General features: G+C 38.2%; 2 protein-coding genes across 7 annotated transcripts in view; one reads left to right on the forward strand and one right to left on the reverse strand.

The window, feature by feature from the left end:
- trpn1 (transient receptor potential cation channel, subfamily N, member 1) overlaps nucleotides 1–18,427 on the reverse strand; it is a gene marked incomplete at its 5' end in the record, with an annotated part of 43,136 nt that extends 24,709 nt beyond the window's left edge. Inside the window, 6 exons of the mRNA XM_079591178.1 lie at nucleotides 3,864–3,962; nucleotides 5,197–5,301; nucleotides 5,480–5,593; nucleotides 7,750–7,845; nucleotides 17,072–17,173; nucleotides 18,290–18,427. Coding sequence (XP_079447304.1) covers nucleotides 3,864–3,962; nucleotides 5,197–5,301; nucleotides 5,480–5,593; nucleotides 7,750–7,845; nucleotides 17,072–17,173; nucleotides 18,290–18,427 — 654 coding nt within the window. The remainder of the gene's footprint in view (nucleotides 1–3,863; nucleotides 3,963–5,196; nucleotides 5,302–5,479; nucleotides 5,594–7,749; nucleotides 7,846–17,071; nucleotides 17,174–18,289) is intronic.
- A 130-nt stretch (nucleotides 18,428–18,557) lies between these two features.
- oxsm (3-oxoacyl-ACP synthase, mitochondrial) lies at nucleotides 18,558–26,738 on the forward strand. Of its 6 annotated transcripts, XM_079591150.1 has the most exons (5): nucleotides 18,573–18,743; nucleotides 18,853–18,904; nucleotides 22,286–22,830; nucleotides 23,994–24,454; nucleotides 25,713–26,738. In XM_079591150.1, exons 3-5 carry the CDS (start codon nucleotides 22,333–22,335, stop codon nucleotides 26,113–26,115), a joined length of 1,362 nt encoding a protein of 453 aa, XP_079447276.1. In that variant the 5' UTR covers nucleotides 18,573–18,743; nucleotides 18,853–18,904; nucleotides 22,286–22,332; the 3' UTR covers nucleotides 26,116–26,738. The 6 variants fall into 6 exon arrangements, with proteins under 6 accessions (XP_079447274.1, XP_079447276.1, XP_079447273.1 ...); XM_079591148.1 differs by having other exon boundaries at nucleotides 18,558–18,904; XM_079591147.1 differs by lacking the exons at nucleotides 18,573–18,743; nucleotides 18,853–18,904 and adding an exon at nucleotides 20,939–21,121.
- The last annotated feature ends 13 nt before the right edge of the window (nucleotides 26,739–26,751 follow it).

Genomic DNA, 26,751 nt, shown 5'->3' on the forward strand with positions numbered 1-26,751 from the left:
AATGTTAGCATAGTGTCTCCAACAAAACTAGAGAAATATGAACATATGTCGAAAGGTCTTTTCATATTCATGACTTTGAGGTTTCTTGGGCTTTTCAGGGAAGCAATAAGAGGTTTTCATCCTCACATACACTCAATTCATGGGTACTACAGGAATTCTGGGTAATTCATTTAATTACTGTAATGCACATGAGTCGGCTTTAATAAAAGTAAAACTATTTTTAATAATTGTAATAATTTTTTTTAAGCATTTAAATTTTTAATAAAACTACTAATATTTAAATTGCGTTATAGTCGATTTTATTTTACATGGTGTGTTTGTCTTCAATATTTTGTAAGAGCACTAGAGATGAACTAATGCAGTGATGAATATCAACAACAAAACACACATGGATTTATTTAGGCATTGCCATAACAACAGACAATCATAAAAAAGCAGGAGGGTAACAGGGTTGTTATCGATATCTAAAACTAAAACTATTAAAACATTTTTGTTAATTGACATAAAGCTGACATAAAATAAAACATAGATATTAGATGAAAACCTAGTTGAAGCACTAAAATGACTAATAAAAATAAATAAAAATAAATAAAGCTGAACTAAAACTGAACTAAAAATAAATTAAACCTAAATATTAATATAATATATATATATAAAATAAAAAAATACAAGTGGGGGCAGGCTGATGGTCCTTTACATGCAATCTGCAAGCAATCGTTCATTACCGCATGGCACAAGCTGATTGGCTCTGCTGATCCTGCAGCCAATGAGATTACTTGCTCAACATTTAAATATTCTGCTCTGAGTTCCTCTGAACCCCTCCACCTCCCCCAGCTCCACCTGCCTAGATCTGCTATGTGATTTATGTTTTTATTATTTATTTCTATTTATGCAGCACATTACACATGTAATATTATATTACATGTGTGTATATATAAGCAGTAGCAAATCCATACTGGCTCTGCAGCAGCTCTAGTCTGCCAAGACCAAATACATCAACAGCCATTTTCAATGACATGCTAAAACTATTTTAAGAGTTGTCATAATTTAACTAAAATTAAAGTGAAGAATAATAGTAATAAAAACAATAATAGTATGCAAGTAACACTAAATGAACCCTGGAGAGGGATCAGTGATCTGTACCGGATGCGGCTGAACTGATCCGCAATCACACTCTCGGTCTCGGATCATCCTCACAGGATAATGGTCACGGATGTTTTTGAGACTGCTGATGGGTCTTCCGCTCCAGACGGGGGGGGAAGAACCATTAACATGGAGACAGAATTGGTGAGCAATCAAAAGGGGCAATAATGTCAACAAGGCCCTCGGGTATAAAATCTGCCTTTTCCTTATTCAAAATCCATTATCTCACTTCCATCCATTACCTACATCCACATTTCTGTCATTGTCTCGTGTCTTTTCTTATCAAAGCTCTCAGTGGGATCAAATCTGTTCTTCTTTTCAGTTCCTGGCTCTCACATCTGGGGCATTTTACTGTACAATTGTGGTGGAAAACGCAGGCAAGTACATGCACTGCCTTTAAAGAAACCTGGAATACAGTTCCAGGAAAAAAAGTATGCCTGGATTATTCAAACTAAACTAAACACAAGTCACATCAGTGGACAATCAATCTGCATAAACACAAATTATGATACATTTCCATTCAAAAGTATTTGAATCCCCAGGATAATGACTTCTCCAAAAGTGAACTGGATTCAGCTTTTGCACTAAAAATTTAAGACTTTTTAATACTGTATGTCATAAAGAACAAACCCATAATCTCAAAATAATATTTATCATGATTATTTTACTTTGGCTGGAGCACATTTTCAATGAGCACTTACTGTATATATAGCAATGCTACTTGGACTTAATATTGCTTATCAGCAAAACATGGGAACTGCAAGTTCAAAATACTCAAAACATGTTTTATTTAATATGTAGGTACTGAAAATTGTTTATGTATCAATATATCAATACATACGAATTAGAGGTCAACCAATATTGGAGTTTGCTAATACAATAATAATGTGTTTAAAGAACGGTAATAAACTGATTGATACTTTTAAAATCGATATTTTTAATTCAAAAAGATGAGGGAGATAAAATATGCAAATATCCAAATATACATATTTGGCAATGTCATATTTCACCAACAGCAGATCATCATAAGCTGTTCATAAGCTCTCAAACTGTGTCAAACGTCAAGCTTTCACTGCTACTTCAAACACTCAGACTAGGCTTTCTCAAACCAATATCAACGTTTTTCTTGACTTTGTTTATTTTCTAGTTTATTTTGAAGTTTAATAATCACATGTCCTGTTTTTCCTTGATGTTCATGGTTTGATAAGGTCATCTGTACACCAATCGAAGCCCAGCGGAAGTCGGTTGATGCAACAGGACAACGACCAGGGTTGCCAGATTGGGCAGGTTCCCGTTTTTTTTGCGGGTAAAAGGGGTATGGGCGGGTTTGGGGCCAGATCGGCGGTTTTCAAACATCTACAATTTAAAGTCTAATTGACCGTTAGTTACTGTCGCTATGTCCGACAAGCTACGCCGCTCTCTCACACACACACACCATGTTCTGCAGTGGAAAACACATCGTGGAGCAGAGAGGAGACTGACAACACACTGACAGACAGACCAGGTTAATTTTGATATTAAACATATTAAACAAAGTCTCACCTTTCAAATTTGGTATTTTTTTTAAAAGAAATGTAAACAATAAATACCGTTTTGTGGCTCTTTAATGTGTCGTGACAGATCGCTGTGTCGCCTCAGTTAAAGCTACTCGTGAACCGATCATCTCTTCCTTCTAGTTCATTTATAGCATCAAATAAACATGAATGAACATCAGAAGGAATGTTGTTTTAACCGCGGAAAGACGTCAGTACACTCCGCTTCTCAAGTTCAAATCCTCCAACGTTAATATACTAACTCTCCTGTAGCTTTGTCTGACAAAATGGCGGATGGCGAAGTATGATTGGTCAGATCACCTGTCAATCAAACTCCCTGCGAAGGGTCAATTGGTTAAAACACTAAACTAAAGTGTGCATGTAGTCCATAAAATCAGTCGTCATGACATTACTAAACACGCTGGCGTTGGTGTTGACGTCACCGACGAGCACGCACTTTTAGCCAATCAGTGATCAGCAGGCAGACGCGATTTAGCACGATAACTTGTAGCTGTATATTCAAGTGATCGCTAATGCCAAAGTGACATACATATACAGTAAGTTGTATCTACAGTAAAAAGTGAGATAGTAAGAAACTGTGGTGGGAGATGACTCGATATCTCTGAGAGGAGAGCACAGTTGAATGACTTGAATTGAAATCGAATATGGGACGACCCCTGTCCATGATCATGTGCACACTAGCCTAGCCAGACATCTGCAACTCTTACACCGTCCAGACTGCATGTAGGCTCTACTTGTCCCTGACAGCTGCTGAAAAAGTTTGAATCAGTTTGACTGCTAAATTCTCATCGGTTCATTTCTTTATTGCCGTTTTGACAGTGTCCACCATTTTAATCATATTTGCTATTTCTCCTTAATTATTGCCCTGTTTCGATCCCTTTTCCAGGGATTTTTTTATTCTTTTTTTTATCATCGTTATTTAAAGAGATAAAAATGGTGCATATCAACCTTGAATGACATGGCAATAAAAGTCACATTATTTTGGCAGTAAAATTTTGGCCGTTTTTTCTTGGAATGGGCGGGTTTTGGAGAGCTTTCGGGCTGGAAATCACCATCCGAATTTGGCAACACTGACAACGACTCCAAAAAACAGGACAAATCAACACTAGAAAAGCCTTTTGCAAGTGTTTTGCTTGTTCTTTGTGTGAGTTTCTGTGACCTCCTTACATTCTGAGAGTCCGGATTCACACCAAACTCCCCCAGGACTTTGGCCATGTCAACGTCTTTCCGTCTGCAGCAGATGTGAAGCGCCGTGTCTCCGTTTGCCTGGAAACACAATTCAACCATCACAATACAAACCAGTTCATTCATACAATTCATGCTAGAATGCAAAATTGGGTCATATTGTTTCAAAACAAGCTCATTTGATTCTGGATTTGATGTTACGGGTCAGTGACACATGAGAATGTATAACCATTTTTTTTTATAAGGCAATCTTTGTATTCATGTGTTTTTGAAAAACGTTTATACTAATGTCAACCTAAAAATATATGTATTGAGTAGTGTCACATGACAACAAAGAGCCTGTACCAAATTGACTTTTTGGCGGAAAAAAGGTTTTCAAATATTCATAGTTCACTGATTTTTGTTGGGATATAATGAAAGATTTTACAAAAATAAATTTCAGTCTTTTAAAGAGATTTTAAGACATGAGCGTTTAGTATAAATAGCATTTAGTATAAAGAGTTTAATTTTAAGAGCTCTTCATCTGAAGAAAACTACATTACATTTAACCATAATTCAAAAACATGCTTGTCAGCGTCAGCGACACAAATGGAGTTTGGAAATAATAGACGCTTTACATTACAGTTATTTAAAGGGACACTGTGTAGGAAATTCTCCCATCTAGTGGTAAAATTGTATTTTGCATTCAAAAGAAAAGTGCTCTCTAGCGCCTCACTTTTTCAAATGCGTGTTGCAACTACGGTAGCCGTTATGTACCAAGAAGAAGTCTTCCAATAGCACTTCATCGAGTTTTCTTTCAGGGTGATGAGGTTCGTTATTTCAAACAAACTGCAACTTGACACACAACATTATGAAGTACCGTGCAGTGAAGCCTTTCAAATGTGCCGGGACAGTGCCAAGCGCATCTCACTGATCCCCTTGTCCGCTTCAGCTGGTTCACGTGACGCTGGCTCTGGACGAAACTGCACTGTGGAAACGCGCTGAGGTAGGCTAGTGCTTTTTGTTCCTCTCTGCTATTCTAGTTTTTCAAAATGGCAGAACGACATGGACTTACCCGTCCAATGTAAATAAAGATAAGAAATTCTTCCCTTACGAGGATAAGTCAGATCATTGCCAGAGGTAATTTTACACCAATGATGACATATTTATGAATTTTAGCTGATTTTAGCTACGTTTAGAACGTTGATTTTAGCTAATAAAATACTTAAAATTACACAGTATACCTTTAACTCCACTTCATTTATTTGACAAATCAAATAGCAAGTAATGATGGTATGAATGTGATCCTCAGGTTTGCCTGTCATGTGGTGCTTACGGTCTTCACAGCTCTGAGCTGAGGCTCTGATTGGCCGGAGAGGAGTTCCCGTACAATCCCAACATTCCCGGCTTCGACAGCCAGCAGCAGCGGGAGGCAGCCGTCCTGGATTGACAGGAAAAACTTCTCAGACCTTTCCAACAATATGTGTTTTACAAGCTTAGATTTGAAAAGATTTGATTCTAAAACCGTGCAGTAAATGTTGTAATGTGAGACAAGACACCGCCCACTAGGGGGAGGAGCCTGATAAAAGGTTAGCAAACGAAGGAGACAGTGTTTGTACCTTGTCTGGTGTGAGACGAGCGTCTTTGCTGCTGAACTTGAGCAGCGTTTGCACAACTCCGAGTCCTCCGGTCGGTCGAGACGCTGCGTAATGCAGGGGCAACTGACCACTGGGCTGGGCGTGTGAACAAGAGTTAAATCATCAGATCAGTGTGAGAATAAAATACTGTGTAATTCATGCTTTTTTGGACATGTTAATCCCATGGTATTCTTTTAAGTACATTGTGTAGCATGTACACTTTAAGAGATTCATACACAAACTATTGTTTTTATCTCAGTGCTATGGAAACCACTTGATAGATTATTGTGATGTTTCTTGTGAAAATATTTAAATAAAAACAACAAAAAAGACAAAAATTAACACCTTACAATAAGGACAAATGAACTAAAATGAGCCATACATTTGCCACCGTATTTATTATTGTTTGTTAAATATTCATTGTTAGTTCATGTTAGCTCAAGTCCATGAAATAATGTTAACAGACACAACTTACAATTTTAATAATTTATTAGTAAATGTTAAAATAAAGGTTGATAAAGGTATTATGAGTATTTTCATTGTTAGTTCATGTTAACTAATGCTGTTAAATAATGGTAAAGTGTTACTGAACCCTTTAAAACGGGCCACACTGTAACATAAACACTCAAGCCGAGACTGTAAACATAATCAGCAGTTTTGAGGAGTGGCGCCCATTTCCTGTACACACAGGAAACGGTTTCTGAGACGAGTTTCGTGTTGTTGGTCACGATCACGCATTCAGAGGTCAGTGAATAATCACCTTTAAAGACTGTATTATCACAATACAGTGCCATTTACATGATTAAAAAAGTGCAACAGTAAGAATGTGTTAGCGATGGCCACGTATAACTCGATACAGAACTTTAAATGTTTTCTACAAAAATTACTTACCTTTTTTTTTGTCTTGTTTTCCACTATAAATATCAAACAATTCTTAAAATCAAAACACATGCACTTAAGAAGGAAAATTAATTAAGATATTAAGACTTGATGATGACAAAATGAAGTGAGTTTGTGCTTATTTTCATTGGCCCTCATTTATCAATCTTGCGTCGAAACGGGCGTATATGTTGGCGTAAGATTATGCTTACACTCCTCTCACCGCCTGATTTATGAAGCTGTGCGTACCTTTGACATTCAGGTGTACGCAATACCTGCCTCTTGATAAATGCCGCGGCTGAAAACGATCGTCATTAGATTAACACGCCCCTATATATTCACGTCTCCGCCTCCCCCACGCCCTCATTTTACGCCATGGACACGCGGAAGACGGCAAAGAGGAGAAACTTCTCTGGTGGAAATCCAGTTTAAATCGCTGGTTGGTTGAGCAAATGACCTATCACAATGCATTATGACGTCACATGCAATGGGGTGTACAATAGTGATGATGATGTGAATAATTGCATGACAATTTGTAATATATTTCTTATTAGTATTATGATTTTGATTATTAATGACGCTTATTGTTATTTAGAAGAAGAATGTCTTTGTTATTATTATTATTTGTATTATTATTATTATTATTTAAAAGAAGAAGAATGTCATTTTAATTATTTTGTCAGTCTGAATTATTTTTTGGTCATTGAAAGCCTTTCATTACTGAACCCAGTCCGTGCGCACCTGCCGGGCTTAACTCACAAAAATAAACACTGAAGTTTATCATTTCTATGTTGTTAATTTTTTACAGTGGGTCATAATATATCATATCTTTAGTTTGTCAGTGCGTTTTGTGGTGTTAGGAATTGTTTTTCTGCGCATTTCAGCACTAACTCAAAACGTGCATACATGTACACCACCTCCTGAGCTGGCGTAGGATTTGAGCGTGCCGTACGCCAACGTCCATATTGATAAATCGCAAAGTCACCGTGGTTTTGGGTGTACACCAGGTGTACGCTGGAAATTTGGTGTACGCACTTTTCATAAATGAGGGCCAATGTGCTAAGATATTTTTTTCTGGTTTTGAACATAAACTTACTTAATTTTGATAACTGTTTTCATAGAACAAGACTTAATATCATGATCATATATCTTGATTTAAGATGTTTAGATATTTGTACTGAAAAAATAAAAATACTGAGTAAGAACTTTTTTTTTTTTATGCATAAAAAAAACCATTAATGTATTTAAATGAATGCATGCCAAGATGAAACTATTGCTAATATTTGTACGCATTGGTTTGTTTTCCCCACACAGAAACACAGATGTGAGGGCTCAAAGTGATCACATGGAGATGTGTAAATTGAGCATCTTACCCCTGCTGGTGAATTGGGATCAGTTTTTCTTGCCAGTAGTTTAACGATCTCATGTTTGGAGTGAGCGGCGGCGACATGTAGCGCTGATCTGCCGTCCTGATCAACAACAACAACACACAACAACAGCTGTTAAACACAAGACTGTGGTTGGTTTTCAGTGGTATTCTGTGTTAAAAGGTCTTTTTAAGGACACAGAGACACGTACCTCTGTTTTTCTTACGATTAATATACATTTTAATCTAAATGAAATGTTGAACTGTGGCCTGAAGTAGTTTTTGGGTTAGTGAGTTGTAGGCTACAATCATAACCCTGATAAAATAAGGAGAAAATTTGTTAAATGATCTCTGAAATTTTGTAAAATTGCTGTAAACCTGCCCAGCTACCAAAAATATGATCTAAAAACGTTTTTCTAACATTCCAATTTAGTTATGAAAATGTTATTCAGTTTTTAAAAATGTTTTTAATACTTTTTTCTGGAACATTCCATTTTAGAATTTTCAAGCATTCTTGGAATGTTAGTTTGGAATGTTTCCTTAACATTCCGAAACATACTTTTTTTTTTAAAGACAAACATCCAAATAAAAAATTTCAGGGAAAAAATAAAAGTTCCATTAAATAATGTTTTTGTGCTAACGTTGTGAAAACATTATTAAAGACCTGATAACTTTGAAGGGACGTTCTATTAACGTTACTGGAATCATGTTTGCTGGTAACATTGAGAGAACGTTCTCTGTTAGCTGGGTCCAGTGTTTATATCGACCTCATTGTCTTGGTCTCTTTCACTGGGAGTTATTTGAAGTCTTTGAAGAAGGTTATAATGCTTGTTGAGGTTATCCAAAGACAGCTTTGAGTCACACACACACACACACACACACACACACACACACACACACACACACACACACACACACACACACACACACACACACACACACACACACACACACACACACACACACACACACACACACACACACACACACACACACACACACACACACAGCTGGATGGACATTCCAGCAGGATCACCAAGAGTTACCGAATGAGCAATAATCTCGTAAGCTCTCGAGCAAATGAAGAAAAGGATGCTAGCTGTCGTCCTTCATATAAATACCAGGCTACAACTCAAAGCGACTCTGCACACACATTACCACAGTTTAAGAATAATGTTGCGGTTGGTGAATTGAATTTAGATTAATCATATTCGTTTTTGGTATTGGAAACGTCTATGCTACCCTGTCCAAAAAAACCTGCAATTTCAGCGGTTTATATTGAAACATGCTAATGCTGCTGTAACTCTATAGTGTGGCTATTGGCTAACCACAAAGAAATCAATTGAAACACACACAACCCTGTTAGCACTTTTCTATATGACCATCATTAGTCGAAAACATTGTATCAAATAATGAAATGGAATCTGGATGGAACCCAAAAAAAGGGGTTTCCATGGCAACTGAACTGAGACAGGAGCCGTTTGGGCTTAGAAACACTGAAAGACACACACAGATTTGATAAAATATTTTAAAATTTTAAAAATCTTTTTAAAATCTAAAGTAATTTATTCAAGATATGTTCCCCTCGTTTTTTCTTTAATCAAAATAAATTTCCCCGTTCGACAAAGAATGAAGAAAGTCACGTTTACACAAAAATCTAAAGCAGCACGACTGTTTTCAACATTGATAATAATCATAAATGTTTAATGAGCAGCAAATCCTTATATTATACTGATTTCTGAAGGATCATGTGACTCTGAAGACTGGAGTAATGATGCTGAAAATTCAGCTTTGATCACAGGAATAAATTACATTTTAGAAAACAGATGTTTAAAATTTAAATAATATTTCACTATTTTTACTGTATTTTTGATCAAATAAATGCAGCCTTGGTGAGCAGAAGAGACTTAAAAAAAAACATTAATCAAATCTTACCATAAATATAAATATTATTATTAATATTAACATATAAGTGTGAACAAAATGACAAATTGCATGTGATTTTCCTAATTTGTAAGCCACTTAGAATAAAAGCATCTGCAAATGAAGAATTTAAGTCACAAGAAACAAATTCTATAGAAATCAGTTATAGGTCGAGTCTTGTGTGCTTCACACACCATTTTCTGCCTATTCCAAATCAATTCTGAGATTACAGTTCAGTTATGATGATGCCTTAGAAGGACGCTGCCTATTTAGGCACTAGCCGCGTTTCCATTACCATTCAAATTGCGCAAATTGAAATTGCGAATAGAAAATATGCCCAATGGAAATACGTCAAATTCACAAAAACTCACATATATCGCAAAAACAACAACTTTTAAAATGTCTAAAAAGGAATATTTTGCAAAACTGCAGTGTTTTTGCACATTTACAGTCAGCTGACGTAGATGACGCGGTGTGTTTGGACAGAAGACGAGACAGAGTTCTTTATTAAACTCTAAACCTCAAAGAAACGCCACAATCAAGACCTCGAAGCAGAGATGAGGGAGAAACACCAGAAACTCCTCATATAAGCCGCTCCTTGCCATTAATGCTTGGATATAACACGCATCCGTCTCCTTCCATTAATAATAATGGCTAGTGAGGTGACTGGGATATATGTAAACCCACAGATATACATAATAAAGGCTAGATGTCTCGTCCGCGCTGCTGGTCAATGGAGGTTGACGTCCGCACCTGGCGGCCATCTTGTCACAGTCAGCTCACTCGTAACATTGTGTTTTAATGGTGCATGTACTTTTAAAATAACCATAACTTGCTCAATTTTCTACAGATTTTCAAGCGGGTTGGTTTGTAATAAACGTCAGAGATGTAGTTATGACACGGCATACTTATGAATAATTATAATATTATATATTTCAACATGTTCAAGCATCCAGAATTATAGCCACGTTAATAACGCATGTAAGAAACCAAACCGTTTGTGACTCCGTCAAGATATCAGCGAGATAAGAGTATTTGTGTTCGTGCAAATCACTCGCCTTACATCAGGAACACAGAGCCCGCCAGAAAGCTTGCTTGTGACAAGATGGCCGCCGGTGATGACGTTAGAGACTCCGCCGTAAGACATCTAGTCTTTATTATGTATATCTATGTGTGAACCTACCAACGTCCGTTGCCATAATTGTTGGAATGACTTATCGCGAGAGGAAAAAATTACGTTTCAGCCGCATAACATCGGTTAATGGAAACGCCGTCATTTTTATCGATATAGAAAATATCGCAAAAGTTTTGTTTTTGTTTTTTTTAAACTGGGTTTTAAAACACAGCCGTATCTGAGCAACTAGCTTCACTAGCCAATGCCAAACTTGAAACTAGGACAAGAAAATAGAAAATGTACCTCATACTTTCCTTGAGGTTCAAATGCAGACAGTGTGTTTTCTGATCTACTTTGTTTGGTCTAAACCACAGCGAGTCAAAGACCTGAAGAAAGGCCACACGCGCCGCACTCCTAAAACCCCTTAAACACACACTAAAGAGCAATCCAGACACTTTCAGAGACGGATGGAAGATATTACGCAGAGGAATATTTCAGTGAATCACTTCGGACTAGCCACAGCGAGGTTTCCACTCCTAAACTCCTGCACACTTCTCTCTTACCAAACCGGTTTTGATGGATCGCCTGACAGACCCCCCATCCCGTGCATGATTGATTCACTTGTTGTCGTTCACCACACGATGCCCAAAAGTAGTATTTCAAAACTGTAGGGTAATTCAATACATGTGATGGGATTGGGAAACAGACACTGGTCTGAATCCAGACCTCGTGGGTTTTGGAGAAACTCAAGTACTGACAAACTCACTTTGGAGATTTACACGCCAACCACTAAAATAAAAGTGATGGACGGTGAAACATACCGATGAGCTTTATGGAGCAAAAAATCTACAATTTTGGGTCAAATGGACAAGCGTAAACGCTGGGTAATTTTTTATTTTATTATTATTATTATTAAAATGGATTTTTTCCATATTTGACCCAAATTTGTGTTGAAACCACCCAGCATTTTTTTAAGAGTGTAAACTGTAGCTCAACGTAGAGCCGAAAACCGAATCTAAAAATCATGTTGAGTGGAAACAACATTGCAGCCATCAGTCAGAACACCTGCTAAACATCATCCTAGTCTTTTTGGCAAATTTCACATAGGAATACAATTTAAAAAATTGGCTATTATTGTCCCATGATCCCTTTTGAAATAAATGAGCTGGTAAAGTCACCACAACAAGTAAAAACACCTGACAAGAATTAAAGTCCACATGATATTAAAATTGACCATATTTAATTTGTTTGCCTAAATTGATCGTTTTGTGGTGAACAATTCATCCATGCAAGTCAATCCACACAAAAAAATGTTTTGGCTTCGTAATCTTTAATCAAAATCTGAAAATGCCCGTCCCCTCTGCATTGGAGGACCTTCCCTGAAGACGTAGGTTTGACTGTTTGGTGTCTGCTTAACATCCGTAACCACGCCCCTCCAACTCACAGTAGACAGGCTGAATGAAACACCTACTTTTCTAGGATTGGTAAACAGACACTGGTCTGAATCCAGACCTCGTGGGTTTTGGAGAAACTCAAGTACTGACAAACTCACTTTGGAGATTTACACGCCGTCCACTAAAATAAAAGTGATGGACGGTGAAACATACCGATGAGCTTTACGAAGCAAAAAAAAAAAAAAAAAAAAAACCTCTAAGGCTATGTTCACACTTAGCGTCTTTTTTCAAACTGCCAGCGTCTGTTCTACATTAGAACCCTATGGAGTAAACCGTTTTTTCAAAAAAGTCCTGAGCGCTTTTTTAAACGCCACCGCCGGCGTCTTTTTCTGCAGCTCAGAGCGTCTTTTAAAGTTGAAAAAAGTTTAACTTTTCTGAAAAGAACGCCCTACGTCAAGCGCCTTTTTGACAGCTGACCAATGACAAGCGAGTAGCGAGACCTGTCGTTTCCATAACAACAAGAAAAATGGACACGGTGCCGGTAGAAAAACTAATCGTCCTTGTTTCGGAGCACAAGGAGCTGTTTGATAGGAGTACACAACTCTATCATAACATACATCACAAAGAGGCTGTGTGGGCACACTACTGTTGCAGCTGTTGTTATAGCAACAAAAGACGCGCTCGGCTGCTATTTGTAACCGAACGTGCAGCGTTTTTTTTTTGTGCTAAAAAAACGCCGTTGTTAACTTTTTTTTGTCAAAAAAGACGCTAAGTGTGAACGTAGCCTAATGCTGTTTTTTTTGCACCAAATTTTGGGTCAAATATGGACAAGCCCAAATTCGGGGTAATTTTTTTATTTTTATTATTGGATTTTTTCCATATTTGACCCAGATTTGTGTTGAAACCACCCAGCGTTTTTAATGCAGCTCAACGTTGAGCCGAAAAACGAATCTAAAAATCATGTTGAGTGGAAACAACATTGCAGCCATCAGTCAGAACACCTGCTAAACATCATCCTAGTCTTTTTGGCAAATTTCACATAGGAATACAATTTAAAAATTTGGCTATTATTGTCCCATGATCCCTTTTGAAATAAATGAGCTGGTAAAGTCACCACAACAAGTAAAAACGCCTGACAAGAATTAACCTAACCTCAATCCAACCATGAGAAAATGTTCTCATTCACATTCACAACATCCATTTCCACATTGACTTGAAGCTTTGAAAAACTCTGGCACTTCAACTGTTCGTACTTCATAAAACTTTACAGTTATATCCCACAGATTCTGTAGTCATTTGCATTTATGCATTTTAGCAGATGACTCACAAAAGAGATTTTTCCAAGCTGAAACTTTCTTATCTACCCAAATGAGATCTCCTAGATATCAAGTGTTCCTCTGACCGAGACAGCAACGAAATTTAATTCGTTGAAATTCTCAGATGTTTCTCCTGATAAAAAGAAAGTAATTTCACATGTGTCTAAATCTAAATGTCTCAAACTGCTCAGATTTGCCAAGATACAATAAGTCGTAATTAAACGTGAGATCTCAGTATGAACTAAAAATGTTTTTTTAACAAATTCTTCCAAATTATTTGATTAGTTTTTTATCTTCTTCTTCATCTAATCTTATAGATTTTACTCCCAACAAGCGGAAGAGCATGTGCTAATAAAGCTAATAGAGCAAATAAATTGTTCAAAAGTTTGGGGTTGGGAAGATTTTTAATGTTTTGAAAAAAAAATCGCTTTTGCGCACCATGCTGCATATTTATTTGATCTAAAATACAGTAAAAACAGTAATATGTGAAATATTATTGCAATCTAAAATATATAGTAAAGTGGAATTTATTCCTGTGATCAAAGCTGAATTTTCAGCATCATTACTCCAGTCTTCAGTGTCACATGATCTTGCAGAAATCACTATAATATGATGATCTGATGCTCAAGAAACATTTATGATTATTATCAATGTTGAAAAAAGTTTCATATTTTTTTGTGGAAACTGATACATTTTATTAGTCAGGATTCTTTGATGAATAGAAGGTTTAAACGGACAGCATTTATTTGAAATGTAATCTTTTATTTTGTGATTATTTTAATTCCTTTCTGTGTAAAGCACTTTGAATTGCCATAGTGTATAAAATGTGCTACTGAATATAAAAATAAACCTTGCCTTTTGTAACAGTCACTTTTGATTAATTTAATGCATCCTCCTTGGTGAGTTAAAGTATTAATATCTTTAAAGAATGTATATACACTGTATATATATACTGGTGAAACTGGAAAAATGAGAATATGGGGCAAAAGTTCATTTATTTCAGTAATTCAACTTAAAAGGTGAAACTAATATATTATATAGACTCATTACATGCAAAGTGAGATATTTCAAGCCTTTATTTATTATATTTTGGATGATTATGGCTCACAGCTTATTCATAATGAGAATATTGTGAAACGGTTTTCATAAGCCGTAAGCCATAATCATCAAAATGATAACAAATAAAGGCTTGAAATATCTCACTTTGCATGTAATGAGTCTATATAATATATTAGTTTCACCTTTTAAGTTGAATTACTGAAATAAATGAACTTTTGCACCATATTCTAGTTTTTCCAGTTTCACCTGAAAATGCTGATGTTTTTTGGAGACTAAAGCAGATGTTGGATAAGCGGACAGATTTGCTGTTTAACTCTCTCGCCCAATCACTCTCTCACACAAATATAATTTTTTTCCATGCAGTTCTGTCAACTTTTCCTGTCAGATCCAAACTTACTGTTCACAGTTGATCCGTGCTGCACTTTTAAACACCCACAGAGGCACAATTATTCACTGAGGCGTTCACCGAGTTATATAGCAGATACTGACATACTGTAGAGCAGATGTTTCATAAATCCATAAAAAATTAACAAGATAATAAAATATGATTTGAGCAAACCCCAAAACAAGTACTAAAGTAGGAGAGGTTTGCTGATACTTTTCCTAAGAACTTATTGAAGGAGGCGCTCGAGCCATATCTACAGACCAGAATATCAGCAGCACTTGCTCTATAATAAGCTTTTACGCCATCGAACCATTTCCATTAAAAGTTTAATTGCGTGCTACTAATGAACAACATCTGCGCTGAGTGGCGGGTGCTGGTTTTCTCACAGCGGAGTGAAGTTATTTAAAGGGATAGTTCACCCAAAACTCTGTCCCTCATGTTGTTCAACCCCGTAAGACATTCGTTCATCTTCAGAACACAAATGAAGATATGTTTGATTAAATCTGAGAGCTGTCTCACTCCTCCATAGGCTTCTATTGTAATTCACCTTTGGCTTAGCCCCGCCCCCCTTAGTTACTGTTGCTACGTCCGTCAACTTTAGCCTGGGTTTCCCCATACTGCCTTTGCGCAGCTTGATTTTATTCACGCTGAAAGGCAGTCTGGAGACCATTGACCAGATTTTCGCCTCGTTTAGGGAACCAATCACAGAACGGGGAGGGAGCAGCAAGACGATGACGACATGCGACACAACTAAGCAGTTTGTTTATATCTATGGATTCAACATGGCAGCAGACGCGATTCTTTGGATTCAACATGGCAGCAGACGCGATTCACACGTACAGGCGCATTTGATAGACATTCTTAGCACCCAATAAACGGCGCCGGGCATTCGTAAACCACGCCTCAAATACGAGAAAATGCACATGTGGTTTCCAGACCCAAGTCTCAACGAGAATTGGGTCTGGCGTTAGCCAGGCTACGTCAACTTCATCTGGGCTCTGGTTTGGTATCAACATGGCTTATGCTGTGACAGCTCTTCCTGCTGAACTTTTATCAAACTTTTCTAAAGCAGCAAATCAAGTGTCCGATAGAAGTAGGCAACTGTGGCTGCACTATGCGTTCGAAGGCTATATTCAAGACATACGGGAGAAACGCAAGCAACAACAAGGCATCCAAATAGAGACAAAAGCATAACAGTCACAGTCAAAAAATGACCCACCGTATATCCTAATGGAGACGGAGGCTGGGACTCACAATATCAGGAGAAACACTGTTCATGCAAAGCTGGGTCTCTGTTCACTTCTATAATCGTTATTACAAAGCAAACGGACTACGCGAGTATAAAGTTGTATTTATTAGCAGCGTGTGCTAGCGTATCAACAATTAGGGCAGAGAACCGAAATCATAAACCAGCATAAAACTGTCTAACTAGTGTAACTTCACAGTAAGGTTAAAAGCTAAATGTATCTTAGAGAACACAAAAGTGTGTTGTTGATCTTGAGGGGTTTCGCTGACTGAGGACGTCCACACAGTTTAATCCAAAGACGACACTTTTGTCTTCGGTTTTGGGAAGGGAAAAAAACGGACACCCCCTCCAACCTCTCTGGGAAACACGTATCTGTGTTACAAATGCCCCAGGCACAACGTTTAACCATATTTTTGATAAAACTACGACGGTAATAGCCTGCCGAGACCAAACATATGAGACGCCTGTGTTAAAGTCAATGGAGCGCTGTGGAAAAGTGTCGGACCTCTGTGGAGCTCGTTCTCGGCTGCGCTGTGATTGGTCAATCTACATTCTAGGGCGTGGCTTAGCCAAAGGCGAATGGCATCTGCCGGCCCAGAAAGTTAGTAAAGACAATGTTTCTGGGTTGTACGTCAGAACGGAGGCTCACTATTGGCCGACACTGGTCATGTGTGTGATGCTGGCCAATAGTGAGCCTCCGTTCTGACGTACAACCCAGAAGCGCTGCGCTGTTACGCTACGTGAACTCACTCAGAGACACACACAGAAGAACATCAAGAGTTGAATAAAGTCGTTATTTTTTACCACATGGGTGAGTAATTACTGACAGAATTAAACATTTTTGGGTGAACTAACCCTTGAGTCACGATTCCAGACGGTGGGAAACTCCTACCTTAGTTTTGTCACCTGGATTGACCCCCAGCTCCAGAAGCCTGTCAACGACAGACACACGATTCTCTCGAACCGCAACCATCATCAGGCTCAAGCCAGACTCCTGTGGGAGAACGAGGACATGTATCATCAGGCAATACTTCACTGATGCAGTAGTGAGCGTATCAGAGCTGAAGCGTGCATGTGTGCTTTACTTTACACAGGAGAGAAATCAATACAAAGGCTGAACATACAGATGCAGAAAATATGCTGAAGAAGTTCATTAATGCAAGGATTTTATAATAAGCATTTTGAACACTGCATAAGCACTGTTACTGTACTGAAGAAGTTATGAAAACTAAATATGTGATTGAATAAAAATTATATAGAATCATAACAGCACTGCAATTATGTAAGATATATTGGTATTTATCAGCAAATACCAGAATATATATACAATGTAAAGAAAATGCACAATGTAGCACAACCAAGTAAAATCTGATCTAAAACATATCCAATATCTCTAAAAGTTGCAACATGAAGCATGATAAGTTAAATACATCGATTTAACACTATACAGTACCGGCGGTCAAAAGTTTGGAAACATTACTATTTTTTATGTTTTTGAAAGAAGTCTTTTAAGCTCATCATGCCTGCATTTATTTAATCAAAAATACAGGAAAAACAGCAATTTTGTGAAATATTATTACCATTTAAAATATCTGTTTTCTATGTCAATATATTGTAAAATGTATTTTTTTCCTGTGAATTTTCAGCATCATTACTCCAGTCTTCAGTGTCACATGATCCTTCAGAAATCAGTATAATATGATGATTTATTATTAATGTTGGAAACAGTTGTGCTGCTTAATATTTTTTTGTCTTGCATATTTCAAAGTCTTGAACCTGTGATACAATATCTTTACTATCACTTTTTTATCAAATCAATTTAACACATCCTTGCTGAATAAATGTGTGAATATCTTTTAAAAAAGAATGAAAAAAATTATCGACCCCAAACTTCGATATTGTTACAAAAGATTTATATTTTAAATAAATGCTGTTCTTTTTTTTTTTTTTTACTTTACTTTTTATTCATCAATGAATCCTGAAGAAAGTATCACAGGTTACAAACAGGTTTCAAAAACATAAAAAAAAATATTAATGTTTTAATCTCTTTTTAAAACATTAAGCATGCAATAAAAAAGTGTAATAAAAAGGCATCTGCTGTGCATCTCACCGCGTCGAACTGGAAGATGTCCGGATCTCCCTTTTCTAAAGTCTTGAGTTTCTGTTCTAGTGCCATCCATTCTCCCCTGAGGGCCAGAGGCATCAGGCGCTGAAGGGCCCCTGGGACACCACAGCTTTCTGGCATCATATAAGAGCACTCAGAGGAATTAAACAGGAGTACGGGTCTGTAAACACCATAAGAAAAGCATGTCCGTTTAAAAGATCAAATGAAGACAGATGTGTTGTAGTGCGCGTGCAGGTGCGGATCTATCTAACGGGTCCTCCCTCTTGGTAGGAGGTATGAAGCCAACATTACATTCCTCCGACGACTGTCTGTGTGGGTTGAAGTTTGCAAACTCCGCCTTCAGTTCCTCCTGTTACCCTGGATTCAACAAAAAAGACCATTGAAACCATGATTGAAACAAGCCCGAATAATAAGAGCTCAAGACACCGGACTTCAGAGTGTGTCCTTCCGTATAGTCCTCATTTAACCGTCCGTCTGCTGCTGTTGTTTACCTCAGGATCGACATCCACTTTGATAGTGATGATATGATTATATCATCTATATTTTAGGGTGAAATCAGGTCCATCTGCGTGGAAAAGTGTTTTTATTGGACCATATCAGGTTTGTTTAGAGTAGAATGGGAAATGTGTACACACACACACACACACACACACACACACACACACACACACACACACACACACACACACACACACACACACACACACACACACACACACACACACAGGTTAGCGATACATTTAACTGTGTTAGTTACATTTTTCAACGACTCTGGTTTTCAATGAAACTATGCCTGGAACGGCACCACGTGAGGTTTTATTTACATAATTTAATTTAATTGGTCAACTAAGCCGAGTAAAGGCATATTGACTTTCATCGAGGCTATTCTTTTCTTGTCAGAAATACAAAAAAAAAAAAGCCAAAAAAAATATTTTTTAGAGATATGGCCGGATTAGATTAGATTTCTAGTCTATACTTCTAGTCTAGTCCAGAGCCATAGAGAGAAAGAGTTGCGACACTCCCATAGACCTCCGTTGTAAAAAATGGCGGCGCTTTTAACCGCCTACTTCCGGGATGTGGAGATCGGATTAGTTCCAAACACTGTCATTTGAGCGTTGAACCCCATTCACTTACATTGCAGCGCGTCGAGTTGTTCCAGAGGTAACTTGCTGAAATATCGACCTCTTTTGAATTGTCAACTGTCTATATTGTTTCAGAGGCCCTTTGCGATGCTTATACTGGTCTTCATTTGTATATGCACAGCGTAATTATTTATATTTTATCTTGGTTATTTCAACCAATTTTCTAGCATTGCCAGCGTGACTTCGCCAGCTGTGAAGGTAGCATATCTGATTAGTTCGGTAATTAATCGCTACCACCTTTATAGCAACTTTTATTTAATTGATTTTTTGGGATATACTAACTTTTCATTTATTGTCTTGAGTGAAGCGGCGTGTGAGAACAATGCTGGAACTCTAGGATTGTTATGGCCATCACCAATCCTGTCTGTTTCATGGATCACCTGCCCCTGGTTTTTGTTTTTCTTGTTCACACAAGCACACATTTTTGTTGTCTGTCATTGTTTAATAAAAAATATTTTATTTGAAAACCTTCATTTGTATCAGCCATGCGAATTCTGAACGGACCGCCACGGCAGACCTCTGCGTGATCACGAAGGTAACGTTAGGCTAATGGCTGAATCGGAATTTATAAGCAAAATCACGGGAATCAATAGCCTAATACAGCCCAGTTGTGCTAAAATAAATATCATGAGACGTCCATCATCAGATGAATGATATGGAAAAGTTAAGTTAGAGCCGCTAAAGCCAGTGCTACTACCCATGCGAACATGAACACTAAGCTTTTTTCCTCCAAAAATATAGCCTCAAACGTATCTAAGTAATATACAGTACCTCGTTGCCCCTCCAAATGCAAAACTGATATTAACAAAATGCAATAACAGCTGAAAAAGTACTTGGGTATGTGTTTTATTTTATATTTACCGTTCAATAATGCAATCGCTGCTGTCTGTCCCATAGAATAACATGACAGCCAGCGTATGTTTTGGAACTATTGGGGCTTACATGAACCACGTGACAGCCATAGCGGCGACATCAAAGAGTGTCGCAACTCTCTCTCTCTATGGCTCTGGTCTAGTCTATTTTAGTTGGTTGTGCTACAGTGCACATTTTTTTTTGCTTAGGCCTATATTTATCAATATATTTCCTTTTCCACGTGATTTTTCAACGGAACAGACGACGCGAACCGCACCACGTGACATTTGCCAATCAAAAATTACTTAATTAAAATCGATAATTTTAAAACTAGCCTAGATTTCAACTTATTTCGAGCCATTTTTTTACTTTAAGTAATTTTTGTACATTTTTGTCTCTGTCAAAGTGTCGCAAAATACACAACATAAGTTGCAACAAGTTAACAAAATACTGCAAATGATACAGTCATTTAAATATAATTTAACAAGTTAACTTTGCATTTACACGGTTTGAACCAGCAGATGTCCTCAAAGTGCTGAGTTTAGATTAACCTCGCTCCTAATTTCCTCCATTTTTATAATTTCATAATCTAATACAATATATTATTATTATCATTACTACTTTTATGACTATTAATAGTCCCATTGAAGTCAGATAATTTGAAGAAGAATGTGTAAATCGTGCCTTTGATTCGTTAGGTGTATTAAACGAGGACTTTTAGCACCAAGTCTGGATACTTTTATTATAGAAATGACCGAGAACCGGAAGTCCGTCACTATCTGGTCTATTTACATTAGCCACTGCAGAATCCACGTGAATGAGAGTACGTATTCGAGTTTAATTACATGTAGTTATTAAAAATGCGACGTGACATTTTGTTAAGTTTAGTTAAGTCGATAGATGACAATTCGTGCATGACCATATTCAATCCATTGAGATGCATAAATGGAGCAATTACTCCCAGTAGATATATTATCTTCCAAGGTTATTCTTTTCTTGACAGAAATTGAATATTGTAATTATTTTTTTACATTTCAGACCGTGACAACAGTGGCAATATTATATATGATGGTGATACCATCAACTACAGTGATACCATACTTATTACCATACTATTTTAAAATATTTTGATTATGTATATCAGCATATTCTCTACATTTTTATATAACTTTGTGATGTGCCTTTAAACTATACATCTATAGTGTTAAGGCATTAATCTTCTCATGCTTTATGTTCACACCATTTCGACATATTAGAACTAAATACGTTTTAGATTAGATTTTAGTCGAATATAAGTAGTATAAAGCAGTGAACATATCTCACTCACACACACACACACTTTTTATCTTTTGTCAAATCAACTTCGATAACTAATGTGTGAAGATAACATACTATTTTGAGTTTCTGTTTATTAAACCATTCTTCTTCATTGTATGAACTCAAATTTTTAATTACAACGAACTCAACTCAACATTTTAAGGCAACAAGGTAACTTGCTTTTTTAAGTTAAAAACTTGCATTTTTTTACAGTGCACACACATACACACACACACTCTCTCTTTATGTGTACACACAAATATACACATATTTATGGATATGTGTATATTTGTGTGTACACAAAGAGAGTGTGTTAAACTTTTTTTTTTTTTACTGACAAGAGTACAAAGAAAATTTTTCCAATGTTTTCACTGACCAACATAATTGTATTTTGTAAATATAAACAAATTTAGATTTTGATGGCTAAAACACACTACAAAAAAGTTGTGACAGAGAAAAAATTGTAAAAAAGTGAAAAGACTATAGAATATAAAAGTTAAACTCTTTTTAAAACAGTCCAGAATGACTAAAATAAAAATTATATTATATGAGTGAAAAAAAAAAAAGCAAAATAGAAACATTTTCATGGTGTTTTATCCATATAGTGTTTTACTATGATATGAGGCATGATGAACATTATGAGAACTTCTTCTCTTTGTGTCTTTTACAGTGGCGATGTGACGTAGCCTCGATCTTCCCCGAACAGGTTTGGTCACGATGTCCCTGAGATGCTGTCCGAAGACGTTACTGAGACTTCCTCTGTCCAGTGTGAAGAGCTGTGTGTGTTCGAGCTCCGCCGAAAGACACTCGAGTCGCAGGAGGGTGGTGATCACCGGCATCGGTCTCGTCTCGCCCCTCGGAACAGGAAGTGCTCTGCCTTGGCAGCGTCTGATTGGTGGAGAGAGTGGTTTGGTTGCTCTGGACTCCGAGGAGTTTAAAACGGTGCCGTGTAAGGTGGCGGCTCGCGTGCCGAGAGGAGATCAAGCTGGAGATTTCAACGCAGAGACGTTTGTATCCAAAGGAGAGATGAACAGCATGTCTCCAGCCACGGTTATGGCCCTCGGGGCCGCCCAGCTGGCTCTGGAGGACTGCGGGTGGTTTCCCAGAAGCCCGGAGGAGCAGCTGAACACCGGTGTGGCGGTCGGGATGGGAATGGTGTCTCTGGAGGAAATCGCGCGGACGGCCTCGGCCTTTCAGACGCGCGGCTATAGCAAGGTCAGCACGTCTCTCACACAGAACTTTGTGGGAGTTTAGTTTAGTTGATTGATTAATTAAGGACGGCAATCAATGCATGACCACATTTAATGCATAATGCAATTAATTGCATCTAAAATTAAAGTTTGTAAATATTTGTGTGTGTGTGTGTGTGTGTGTGTGTGTGTGTGGGGGGGGGGGTAGAGTGAGTGTCTGTGTGTGTTTTAGAGTGAGTGTGTGTGTGTGACGTGTGTATGTGTATACATTATAGACACCACGTGTGTTTGAGAGTGAGTGTTTGTGTGTTTGAGAGTGAGTGTGTGTTTGAGAGTGAGTGAATGTGTGTGTGAGTGTGTGTTTGAGAGTGAGTGAATGTGTGTGTGTGTGTGTGTGAGTGTGTGTGAGTGTGTGTGAGAGAGTGAGTTTGTGTGTGTGAGTGAGGATGTGTGAGTGTGTGTGTGGGGGGGGGTTAGAGTGAGTGTGTGTGTGTGTGTGTTTTAGATTGAGTTTGCGTTTCAGAGTGAGTGTCTTTGTGTGTTTTAGAGTGTACTTGGTATACATTACATTGTGTGAGTGTGTGTGTGTGTGTGTGTGCTAGAGAGTGAGTATGTATGTATGTGTGACGTGTCTGTTTGTGTGGGTAGGGGGGGTAGAGTGAGTGTCTGTGTGTGTTTTAGAGTGAGTGTGTGTGTGTGACGTGTGTGTATGTGTATACATTATAGACACCACACGTGTGTTTGAGAGTGAGTGTGTGTGAGAGAGTGAGTGTTTGTGTGTTTGAGAGTGAGTGTGTGTTTGAGAGTGAGTGAATGTGTGTGTGAGTGTGTGTTTTTTGAGAGTGAGTGAATGTGTGTGTGTGTCAGTGTGTGTGAGAGAGTGAGTTTGTGTGTGTGAGTGAGTATGTGTGTGTGTGTGTGTGTGGGGGGGGGGTTTAGAGTGAGTGTGTGTGTGTGTGTGTGTGTGTTTTAGATTGAGTGTGCGTTTCAGAGTGAGTGTCTGTGTGTTTTAGAGTGAGTGTGTGTGTGTGTGTGTGTGTGCTAGAGAGTGAGTATGTATGTGTGACGTGTCTGTTTGTGTGTGTATGTGTATACATTATAGACACCACTATTTAATATATATATATTTTTGACAATTCGAAACAATACAGCCGATCTAATCTCCATATAAACCTTTTTTATTTCAAGGTCAGCCCGTTTTTCGTCCCCCGCATCCTGGTCAACATGGCCGCCGGGCACATTAGCATCAAACACAAACTAAAGGGTCCGAATCACGCCGTTTCCACCGCATGCACCACGGGGGCTCACGCTATCGGGGACGCGGCCCGTTTCATCGCTCACGGTGATGCTACAGTGATGCTAGCCGGCGGGACGGAGGCCTGCGTTAGCCCGCTAGCCATAGCTGGCTTCGCTCGGGCTCGGGCCCTCAGCACCAACTGGAACCAGGAGCCCAGACTCGCCTCACGCCCGTTTCACCCGGACAGAGAGGGGTTTGTGATGGGAGAAGGGGCGGCCGTGCTTGTTTTAGAAGAGTACGCACACGCCGAGCAGAGAGGAGCGCGGGTCTACGCTGAGGTCTTGGGTTACGGGCTCTCTGGAGACGCTAGTCACATCACCGCACCAACCGCAGATGGAGACGGAGCCTTTCGGTAATACCGTCACCTTTCACTTTTTTTTTTTGTAATGTTGAATTTTTACATAGCATAGCATAGCATATCAAATCATAATATAGCATAGCATAACAGCATAGCATAACATACCATAGCAAACCCTAGCATAACAGCATAGCATAACATAGCATAACAGCATAGCATAACATACCATAGCAAACCCTAACATAACAGCATAGTATAACATAGCATAACAGCATAGCATAACATACCATAGCAAACCCTAGCATAACAGCATAGCATAACAGCATAGCATAACATAGCATAACAGCATAGCATAACAGCATAGCATAACATACCATAGCAAACCCTAGCATAACAGCATAGCATAACAGCATAACATAGCATAACAGCATAGCATAACATAGCATAACAGCATAGCATAACAGCATAGCATAACATACCATAGCAAACCCTAGCATAACATCATAGCATAACAGCATAACATAGCATAACAGCATAGCATAACATACCATAGCAAACCCTAACATAACAGCATAGCATAACATAGCATAACAGCATAATATAACATAGCATAACATCATACTGTAGCATAACAGCATAGCATAACAGCATAGCATAACATAGCATAACAGCATAGCATAACAGCATAGCATAACATAGCATAACAGCATAGTATAACATAGCATAACAGCATAGCATAACATAGCATAACAGCATAGCATAACATAGCATAACAGCATAGTATAACATAGCATAACAGCATAGTATAACATAGCATAACATCATACTGTAGCATAACAGCATAGCATAACAGCATAGCATAACATAGCATAACAGCATAGCATAACAGCATAATATAACATAGCATAACATCATACTGTAGCATAACAGCATAATATAACATAGCATAACATAATACTGTAGCATAACAGCATAACATAACATAACAACATAGCATAGCATAGAATAACAAAAACATAGCATAACATAACAACATAACATAGCATAGCATAGCATAACAACATAGCAAAGCATAACATAACAAAAGCATAGCATAACAATATAATATAGCAAACAATAACCTGGCATAGCATATCAAAGCATAACGTAGCATATTATAGCATAGCATAGTGAGGTTTAGGATGGAGGAGTAAACAGGTGAGATGATGGAGACTCTGCACTCGATGCTCAGATATCTTCTAGTGCTGATCCTAAAGTATGCAGTACAGCTCAGTCAGTCTGACTCTAACTCAAACGTCCTGCTATGTTTCAGGTGCATGTCGGCTGCTCTGCGTGACGCTGGTGTGAGCGCTTCAGACGTGACGTACATCAACGCCCACGCCACCTCCACACCGCTGGGAGACGCCGCGGAGAACGCAGCCATTAAGAGGCTGTTTCAGACGCACGCGCACTCGCTAGCGGTGTCGTCCACTAAAGGAGCCACAGGGCACCTGCTGGGGGCCGCCGGGGCGCTGGAGGCGGCGTTCACTGCCCTCGCGTGTCGCCACGCTACCCTGCCGCCCACCCTCAACCTGGACCGCACCGAGCCGGAGTTCGACATGAACTATGTGCCCTGCACAGCGCAGCCCTGGAGCGCTAGCGGACGCAGAGTCGCGCTCAGCAACTCATTCGGCTTCGGCGGAACGAACGCTTCTCTGTGTCTCGCGAGCGTGTGAATACTAGCACACTGTATACTATTTTAATACTGCTGTATACATACAAACTATAGAGTTGATTTGTTGTCACATGACCTCATTGAGTTGCTTTTTTTAATTAAATGTATTTAATTGAATTAAATAAGTGTGCTTAAGAACTTTGTGTGAATTGATTAATCAAGGATGGCAATCAATGCAAGGCCACAATTAATGCATAATGCTGAGTAAATAAACCTTGATATTTTGATTCTTTCAAGGTTATTCTGTGCTTGAAAGCAGTTTGTCATCATTAAAATATTTTACATTTCATTTTATGGTAATATTAGTGCTGTCAAGTCGATTAATTGCATCTAAAATTAAAGTTTGTAAATGTGTGTGTCTGTGTGTGTGTTTGAGAGGGATTGTGTCTGAGTATGTGATTGTGTCTTGAGAGTACGTTATGTGTGTGTGAGAGAGATAGTGTGAGTGTGTGTGTATGTCAGTGTGTGTGTGTGTCTGTTTGTGTGAGTATGTGTATAGACAATTCAAAACAAGACAATCTATACGCCATATAATCCTATTTTAAACACATTTTCTATATAAAAACATGTATTTCATAAATGAATTGCTTTATTATAAAGCTTCGTCACACCAGCAAGTCGTGCACTAGTGGGACTG

This window comes from Phoxinus phoxinus, assembly GCF_949152265.1.
Source record: "Phoxinus phoxinus genome assembly, chromosome: 19".
Taxonomy (NCBI): Eukaryota; Metazoa; Chordata; class Actinopteri; order Cypriniformes; family Leuciscidae; genus Phoxinus; species Phoxinus phoxinus.

What these genes read in the sequence shown, in the direction of transcription:
- oxsm (XM_079591151.1), top strand. Translation starts at nt 21,159, where the DNA reads ATGCGACGTGACATTTTGTTAAGTTTAGTTAAGTCGATAGATGACAAT. An exon ending in TAGATATATTATCTTCCAAG is followed by an intron (nt 21,283 to 22,321) that starts GTTATTCTTTTC and finishes TTCCCCGAACAG; the next exon opens with GTTTGGTCACGATGTCCCTG. An exon ending in AGACGCGCGGCTATAGCAAG is followed by an intron (nt 22,831 to 23,993) that starts GTCAGCACGTCT and finishes TTTTATTTCAAG; the next exon opens with GTCAGCCCGTTTTTCGTCCC.